This window comes from Ipomoea triloba, chromosome 3 (assembly GCF_003576645.1).
Source record: "Ipomoea triloba cultivar NCNSP0323 chromosome 3, ASM357664v1".
Lineage (NCBI taxonomy): Eukaryota > Viridiplantae > Streptophyta > Magnoliopsida > Solanales > Convolvulaceae > Ipomoea > Ipomoea triloba.
In genome coordinates, this window is record NC_044918.1 from 6699165 (window position 1) to 6708540 (window position 9376).

The following is a 9376-nucleotide window of genomic DNA, read 5'->3' on the forward strand; positions in this document are numbered from 1 at the left end:
TAAACTTGCTTGAAGCTTCTTCGAGTAATGTCCCTTCTTTCTGGGATGGGAGGATTTGATTTGAAGTTATCTGGTAGCCACTGTAAGTCTATAATACACAGCAACTCTTCAACCTGACCTCATGCATTACTGATTCTTACTGAATTTGCACTGTCATCGCAAAGCTCTATAATTATAAAATTCACAGAGATGCTGCTTAGTTTGCCCAGCTCAAGGGTTCCTACTCTCCCGACAATCAGTTCGCCGAATCGCAAATCAGTCGGAGCTTCCGTCGTCCGTTGCGCCGGGATAGGGTATTTTTATCGTTTTTCTACTTTTGCTTCCAATTCAACTGCGAATTGATTGATTTAATTCCTTAGTAGCTTTCCGGTTTAAAAAATAACGTTGTTACTTGATGGGATTGCATATGCCATGTTGATTGTTACTCCGTAATAATGATTGTCAATCACTGTTGCAACTGAGGGGCCAGGCCGTTCATGCTGGTCTTAGAATTGATTTTATTTCAGCTATCTTCTGTGGTGAAAGGTTGTCTAATTACTCTTATAACTTGTCCATTTCAGCAAGAATGGGGAAAGCAATGCCTCATCTAAAGGACAAGGACCGTTCCAGATGCAGTTGAGCACCCTCATTTTAACTCTAATTTTTATTTCTGATGACTAGTCCATTATTGTGTGATTGAATTCTTGCTTCTCTTCAAACTTTGTGTTGTTTTCTGCTCTGCATTCACTAAGTATCCGGTCATTTTGCAATCCAGGGAGGGAAGTAAGGAGAACCTAGAGGTGTGTCTGACAGTCTAAAACTCATTTGGCCATGTTAAGTGTATTCTGTTCTTACTAAGTGGTTATGTTTTCCTTTCAATAGGACACTCTAAAAATCAGCAATAGTGAATTCAAAGAGAAAGATAGTGATATTTGGCGGCTTTTTAGGGAAGCTCAACAGAGTATGTTTTTGTGGTTTCATTTCTTTTTTCTAACTTCACACTGTATCATTGCATCATACTGCTTATTTTTAAATTACTGCAATTTAGATATCCTCTTCTTGAACAAGCAACGTATCAATGCCTTGGAAGAGCTTGAGAGAGTGAAGAAAGAAAAAGATTCATTGCTTGATAGGGTAGAACAGCTGGAGGCAACAAAATTGACCAGCACAACAAAAGGTGATGATTATAATTGCTAAGAGCTAACAAGTAACTGCTATGTTAATCAATGAATTTTCGTGCACTGTGCTTCAGATGCTCTCATTTTAGTAAGTGCCTGATCTAGATATGTTGGTTAGTGGGGATCATGCAAGGACATAACAAGGGAAAAACATTGATATAATTATTATTAAAAATAGTAATACAACTATAAAAAATGACAAATTTAATTACAGTACAGTTGTTCTTGATATGAGTTTTTACTGCAAGCAAGTTAGGGTTTCAAAATAAGTACATAATACTCTGTATTTCTTTTTTCCATCAAAAGCAACAATAATTTCATTAATCTCATACTATGTTATAGAGGCGTTAGACTCAACTGGAAGATATACAGAAATCCCAAAACATAGTGACAAATTGTCATAAAGAAAGAAAAAAGTTAAAAGACTTGTGATAAATTGGGCTTTCTTTAGACCTAGAGACATTGGACTCTTTGACTTTTGGATGCTTTTTTATCTGTTGCACCGGGGGAATTTTGTGTGATGAGTGGGGACAAAATGGGACTCTCCTGTATATGTATAACAAGATTTTTTAATTTTTTCAGTACAAGCTCTAATTTGTGTCGAACTTTGTAGTTGCGGTTGCATGCCTTGAATTACATAGCTCTTAATCTTCAGTAATTGGTAGTTAAGGTTAAGTACTCCTAAATTTTGTACTTCATATTCATACTAATTCTCTTCATCATTGCTTGGCAAATTGGCTGATTTTTTTTGTTTATCTCCGGAATCCAGACTGTTGTTTTTCGGTTTTTCCTAATAGTCCCTTTTATAAATTTTCATGTGGACAACCTTTCATGTTTCATTTTCTCTGTCTTTCTAGGTAAGAGATGGCTACATATTTTAGTAGAAGGTCATTCCAAGAGCTAATCACAAATTTTATTTTGTTTGCAATTAACCAGACAGGCTGTCAATCAGCTCCGAGTTGCTGCTAAGAATAGACTCAATGGTTCTCTCCAGCACAATAAGCAGCAATGAGGCATCTAAATTGAGAAGACTAGTAATGGATTCAAGAATTAGTGTGGTTGAATATTTTTCTGATATCATGGATAAAGGAGATACTGACCTTTTAGCAGAATTGCGGCAATTCTCAAAAACAAGCAAAAAGTAGGGTTCTTACACGTGTTGCAATTTTACTTCCTTTTTTGTTTTTGTTTTTTTTTTTTAATTAAAAAAAGCTGTAAATTACAGGATTCATGTCATCCCATGTGCAAATTGTAGTTCCTTAAAGGCTTAAATATTTCCAAAGAGGAATGAGGAATCAATCCTATTCTTGTTGAGTTGTTGTACAGTTCCCTTGTTTAAGGGTAGTAACATGATTTTAATTTTATTATTATTATTTTTTTAATTTTGCTTTTTCCTAGGAGACAGGTAACTCTAGGATTTTTCCCGATTTATAATCTGGAAGATGTTATTTTTTGTTTTCTTGTTTTTGTTGGGTTTAACAAATTGTTTACTTCATCTCTGTTCAGGACTGGCTATCACATAGTCCACATTTGCACTGAAATGGCACCAGTGGTCTCGATTGGACCTCTGGCACAATATATTACAGGCTTATCTTGTGCGCTGCAAAGGAAAGGAAATCTCGTTGAGGTTATTTTACCAAAGTAATTGAGCGTAATATTTTCTTCTGATTAATCACCTATGAAGTTTTGCATCTCAACTTTAAGAATCTTTACTATTGCTTTTGGATTTCTGCTTGACAAATGATGTTAAGGAAAACGTTACTTTACATTTATAAATAGAAAATGGGGAAGGGTATACTGTATTTGGCTTCTTGATTAGTTAACCAAATTGATTTTTTTGGTGAAGTTTTTCATTTATGTTTTAAGCGATATTTTGTAAGCAGGTATGCTTGTCTAAACCTGGATGAAGTTCAAGGGTTACAGGAAACTGGAGCAGAGTTTTATTCATACTTCAATGGTCAATTGCATGGGAACAGAGTCTGGACTGGGTGAGTATGCGACTGTATTTGGTATTTTGAGCTATATTATGGCGAGTCCCCTCTGAACTGGGAATGGTTGGCTGATAATAACTTAAGAAACATGTATCTTAAAGAAAAGGTCAAAGGCATTATGGTCAAACGGCATAGCTGTGGCCCTCCCAAGTGAGAGGTCACAGGTTCGATCTCCAGTGGGGGCTCGTTGTGCTTCAGTAGGTTGAGAAAGTATGTATGAACAGATACTACATCTGTAACAGAGTCAACAGTATCAAAAAACAAAAGAAGAGGATTTAGTTCAGCGAATATGCCTTGTATTATTTCTATCCATTTGTATTCCTATGCTCACTCTCCCTCACAGTAACTAACTTTCATTGTTTGATGTACAGGGTTGTCTATGGAATTGGAGTTATTCTTATACAGCCTGTCGACCATTCCTCATTTTTCAGCCATGAACGAGTATACGGATACAACAATGATTTTGAACGGTTTATGAAATTTTCCTTTTAGACTACACAAGCACATGTTTATTTTTGCTCAAATCATCTCTTCTGCCCGTACTGAACAAAAACTTGAAAACTCTGTTGTCACAAAATTTATTGTTAGTGGTATGCTTTTAGGCTTGAGAACTTCGCATTCACATTAGTTTCGTAAGATTTATCTAGATTTATGTTTGATTATGAGAAGCATTTTCTGCCATGAAGTGTCACTGAAACCTGAAAATTCAGTTATAATCAACTTCACTTTTTTATTTCAGATATTTCAAAAATTGTTTGCTAAAATCATGTTGTTGCTGACAGATTTGCCTATTTTTCTCGTGCTTCATTGGACTATATAGCTAAATCAGGAAAGCAGCCTGATGTGCTTCATATACACAATTGGGAAACTTCTATTGTTGGGCCTTTGTTTTGGGATGTTTTTGTCAATCAGGTTTGCCTATAATATTTCTGTTGGCAATTGAATTTCTTTTTCTTTGGAGTCATTTCTAAATGTTGAATTGCAACTTTTAAGTTTATTATATGCTAGATGTTTCAAATTTATGCACAGTTGCTTTGCATTATCTTTGGTACCAACTTTACAAAACTTAGACCTTGTCCAGTGTGGTCAAATACTACTACTCTTCTTGATTGAATATGCAGGGACTTGGAGGTACTAGGATTCTGTTGACTTGCCAAAGCTTTGATTCCCAGGCATCATTTCTAATTCTTATATTTTCCTGTTCAGTTGCTTAGATCCTTCCAAGTCATACCATATATTACAGTGTGTACAGCATCTTGATAACCATATATTACAGTGTATACAGCAACCTGAAAAGTTGGCACTCTGTGGGCTTGATCCTTATAGGCTGCATCGTCCTGATCGTCTGCAAGATAACAAGAAGGGTCATCTTGTCAATGTTTTGAAGGTATACATTTCTTTCTAACACTGGGAAGTAGTTTTACTAAGAAGGGTGTGTGATGCTTCCTTTTTCTCTTTCCATGGCATTGTTGATTATGATTTTATTGCTAAAGATACTTGTTTATTATTTTTTTCTTTCTCTTAGAAAGCAAGAAAAATTAAGTTCTCCATAAGCTGTTCTCCTATTTGTCTCATCAGGGTGGAATTGTCTACTCTAATAAAGTCATAGTAATGTCATCCATGTGTTCAAAGGAACAGATAATTCGTGCCATGGATCATGGTTTGGAGCCCACCTTAACCCTTCACAAGTATGTATTGTTCTTATTAATACAGAATTTTGGTCACTACGTCTCTTATAATTTGCCATTCTATCTCCTTGATAGATAGTGATATAGAGCTTATTACTTCATGCACCAAGATATATTGTTAAAGGGTTGGTAAGGTATGGTAAGGAAGATATATGCAACATACTTGTGTTTGAGAGAGGTTTCAAGGACAAACCCATGACCTAATAGTCAATGGGTGAGAATGGCCACTACACCAAACTTGGCCTTCATTCTGTAAGCTTTTCCTATTTGAGGAAAAGGTCTTCCCACCATTATCCTCCACTGCATTGATGTGCATGCTGTATTTTACTTTTTATTCTAACACCCCTCTTTTATTATTTTAATTTGGATGCAGGGACAAGGTGTTCATTGCTCCCTTTGGATTTGACAAATCAACATGGGATCCTTCAGTAGATAAGTTTCTTCCTCAGAATTATAGCCCTGATAATATGAAGGGAAAATCTGTATGTAAAGTCTCCTTGCAAAAGCACCTTGGGTTAGAGGTGCATGTATCTGTTATTCTTGTAAGTTTTTGGCCCAACAAAAACTACTTTCTGGTAAAAGATTGCATGCTTATGTATGGAAATTATTTAGGCAAAATTTGTGTTGACATGAGGGTTTAGGTTGAGCCATTTGATTTGCATGCCAGGCAGCCACCAGCTTTCTATAAACTTGAAGCAAAGTACTCCATGCTCCATATAACCTTTTTAAAAAATGTTCTGCTTTTATGGATATGGAAGCGAGCGCAGAGATTTTTCTTTTCCTCTCTCTCTCTCTCTCTCTCTCTCTCTCTCTCTATTATGTGGTTTCTAGAATTATTCTTTGATCCTGCACCCAAGTTCCTTAGTAGTTGTTTACTTCTGTGGTTGTGTGTGTTGAGACTTGAGAGAGAGTGGTATGTGAGGGAGGAGTTTATTTCATTATGTTACTTTTTGGCTGTTGTTTAATGGACAAATCTGAGAAACTGTTTAAGGCAGTGTAAATGAAAAATCATTGTTTTCTCTGTATCTTACGCTAGTTGGTATGGTTCTTCAAAGCACTATCAGCCCTTAGTTCCTTACTGCACCAAAAATTGATATTGTATTCTCTCTTAATTTAGACTTCTCAAAAATATTAGAATTTGTCATCATTGAAATGATGTTTTTCAGGTAGGGTGCATTTTATCAGACATTTCAGATATTGAGGCAGAGAACCTCAAGACTCTTGTTTGGATGGCTTTAAGGAGGGGTCTCCAGGTTGCTGTTTCATGATCCTACAGTTAACATTTTGATAAAATACTAGTTTAGCTTGATGGTTCTATCAATGGATTTTGATATGGTTAAAGTGATCATTCAATTAGCCTCTGCTATCTGTAAATTTATGGCTGTTTCCTCTATCAACCTGAATTTTTATGGCTATTTGCAGTTTGTCTTCATGGGATCCAACTCAAATATGGCAATAAGTAGGTTATTGGAATATTTTCAGGAAGAACTCAAGGTAGTCTGGTTCCTGCTTACAACCTTTTAATTGATCTTGGATTGTGAGTTTAGTTCTGTTTTCAATTATAAACTCTATCATAACATAATTTAGTTAATTAATATTATCTGACCTTGTAGCTCACCTTTTTCCAAGTTTATCATAAAGTTTATTTGTTTCGATTTTTGAGAGGAAAGAAAATACTGTAGAAAATATTATATTATCATTTCTTGTTTTGGGTAAAGAAAATGAGTGAAGAATGGAGGAGAAAATAATCCTCACTCTCATCAAATGTTCTCCCTGCAACATGGAAAGAAAATGTGGAGAATTTTTTTTCCCTCTATCTCAACACATAATACATTGAATCTAGCAAGTTCCTCACTTCCGTTACGTGCCTCACATTTATTTTATTGCTCCCTTCCATCTTTCCCATTTTCTTTCCAACTTTCTACCCATCCATCCAAACACAGCATAAATCTTCTGTCAAAGTTAGAACAGTTGCAACACGATATCTTCACTTATGGAGTGCTGATGTGCTAATGAAACTTCAAAAACGATATAGTTATAAAGGCACCTTTATAATGGAATTTTTTATAAAATCTTAAATTGTTAATCTTTTCATAATGATGAAATAACTCAGAGCCTGTTATAAGTAAACTGTAAGGTATGCAAATTGTTGTCAGCCTTTTGAAACCCTGTTTAATATTTCTTGCTGCAGGATGAAAACATTAGATTCCTCAATAAATATGATGAATATTTAGAGCATTTGGTGCTAGCAGGGTCAGATATTATGTTGTGCCAATCTTTTGACGACTTAGTGCTGCAGGTACCGGTAAGTGGTTACCAGAGGAAACTGATCACTTTATGAGACTCTGTATATGATAGGGCTACATGAATATCCCTTGCCCCAAAAGGTTGAATCCCCAACCCCAAGGGCCTCAACACCCTAACCCGACAGAGTATTTGGGAAGATGTAAATCACGGTGATTCAATGGCTCAGCAAATAGGGCCAAATGCCGGTGCACAAGGGATCTGCCCACTTTGGGCATAATCCCCACACTGCTGCTGCCGAGTTTTAAACCTTGGTCTCTTGCCCCAAATACTGCCTACTGAACCAATGAGCTAAGCCCATGCTGGCACACATGAAAATCCCTGTTATTAGGTTTCAGTAGGTGATCCACTGCTGGTAAACTTAGATTTATTTAATGTTTCAACTTATGTTATGCCAAACCTGTGTATATATGATTCCATTATACAACTGATACGCCGAGAGCAGAAATATGCATACTATGCATCGAGTATAATTCTTCCTTCTGTTATCTACCTTCAAATGAGGGAGTTGCTAGTTATCAACTTCAATAATCTTTCTATTTGTTTCTGGAGTCATTCTCCTTTTGCGTTGTACTATAACCACAGTAGAAGCTGCCTATACCTTGTGTAGCACTTTAAAGGCGTCTAGACCAGTCCCCCATTTTCCGGTTTAGTCTGCTAGTTGTACTTTTTAAAAGTGCTTCATTTGTAAAGCTATTAAGTTAGTACCATGTTGATAGACGTTCAAGTGCTATTACCTATTTACCCATTAATTATATGCAGCTCAAGGCTATGAAGTATGGATCTGCTCCTGTTGCAGTAAATTTTGCTGACAGCAAATTCAGGTTAGTTTTGTAACTTTGTTCGACTTGTTTAATGAACTTAGTTACTTTTATATATCCCCATTTAGAGATTCTGTAACTTATTTTCTAGTATGAAAGTTCATTTCCTTGCGCTCAACAGGCAATTTATGGATCACGATTTTGAGAATACTGAATTCTTGCGGTACATCAACACTACCTATGCAAACTTGTCGTTGAGCCAAGCTATTGATGAACTAGTAAGTATTTGCCAAAAAAGTATTCCCTCTTGCTTTTCACTACCAATCAGACTTATAATTCTTAGTTCTTGTGTGCGACATCACAGAAGAACCATCCATTACAATGGAACAAGAGGATTATGGATGCCATGTCAAAGGACTTTTCCTGGGACGCGGAGTGCTGCGACTTGCATATTTCAGCATATGATTCGGTAATGAACTTGTGAACAGGATTTCTGAAATTAAATTAAATTAATTATTTATCAAGCCTTGAGTTGAGATCGCTGTGTGTATGTCAGTATGTGTGAAGCAGTCATGTGATTGCAATATATGAAGTAGACAGAAAGGTACATGCATGCCCCCAAAAGGGCGAAAAAAATCGAATTGGAGTGATGTACAGTAGGGCTATAATAGCAGGTGCAGTAGCTACTAGTTTATTTAGTGTTTTGGTTCCGAGATTGGGTTTGTTCCATCAAACACATTCATAGGGAATTGAATTTATAGGCGGAGTGAATGCATCTTGCCAAGTTTCCATTTATTTGACACTCTCAAAATGCATCTTGTCAAGTTTGGCGTCTTAGGTCGACTGTTATGCAAGTTTAAATAATTATTATTGTTGTTTTGCTACTAGCTATAGTTTCTTATATAGTGTGATGAAACTTTTGTTACCATTCCAGTAGAACAGAACAGATATTATCTTGTAAAGAATTAGTCTTTCAAAAAAAAATTATAGTGTTTCAAAAAAATATTAGGGGTCGTTTGTTTTTCCATTTTCAATTTTTCATTTCTCCAGTTTTCCATTTCTCCTTCTCCATTCCTCCAGTTTTCCATTTTTTCTTCTCCATCTCTCCAATTTTTTCATTTCTTTAGTTTTAGTACATAACTTGATTATAAAACAAAATACTCAAAACTTCATTAAATACAATCATCCCATATAACATTTGTACATTTATACAACAAAGATAATAATAATAATAATAATAATAATAATAATAATAATATTATTATTATTATTATTATTATTATTAACAATGATAATAATAATAATAAAGATAATAATAATAACAATAATAACAACAATAATAAATATAATAATAATAATAATAATAATAATATTAACAATAATAATAATAATAATAATAATAATAATAATAATAATAATAATAATAATAATAAAGATAATAACAACAACAATAATAAAGATGATAAAGATAAAGA

At 34.9% G+C, this 9376-nt stretch overlaps 1 protein-coding gene across 4 annotated transcripts; it reads left to right on the forward strand.

The window, feature by feature from the left end:
- On the forward strand, positions 1 to 8765 carry LOC116013497 (probable starch synthase 4, chloroplastic/amyloplastic). 4 transcript variants are annotated; one of them, XM_031253286.1, is made up of 21 exons: positions 1 to 82; positions 188 to 293; positions 561 to 614; positions 755 to 779; positions 862 to 940; positions 1028 to 1156; positions 2094 to 2298; positions 2664 to 2798; positions 3041 to 3145; positions 3520 to 3618; positions 3931 to 4060; positions 4270 to 4320; positions 4425 to 4535; positions 4727 to 4836; positions 5210 to 5378; positions 6003 to 6089; positions 6259 to 6330; positions 7028 to 7141; positions 7903 to 7964; positions 8083 to 8179; positions 8266 to 8765. In XM_031253286.1, exons 2-21 carry the CDS (start codon positions 190 to 192, stop codon positions 8383 to 8385), a joined length of 2058 nt encoding a protein of 685 aa, XP_031109146.1. In that variant the 5' UTR covers positions 1 to 82; positions 188 to 189; the 3' UTR covers positions 8386 to 8765. The 4 variants fall into 4 exon arrangements, with proteins under 4 accessions (XP_031109146.1, XP_031109144.1, XP_031109143.1 ...); XM_031253284.1 differs by having other exon boundaries at positions 22 to 82; positions 165 to 293; XM_031253283.1 differs by lacking the exon at positions 1 to 82 and having other exon boundaries at positions 91 to 293.
- Positions 8766 to 9376: the final 611 nt, after the last annotated feature.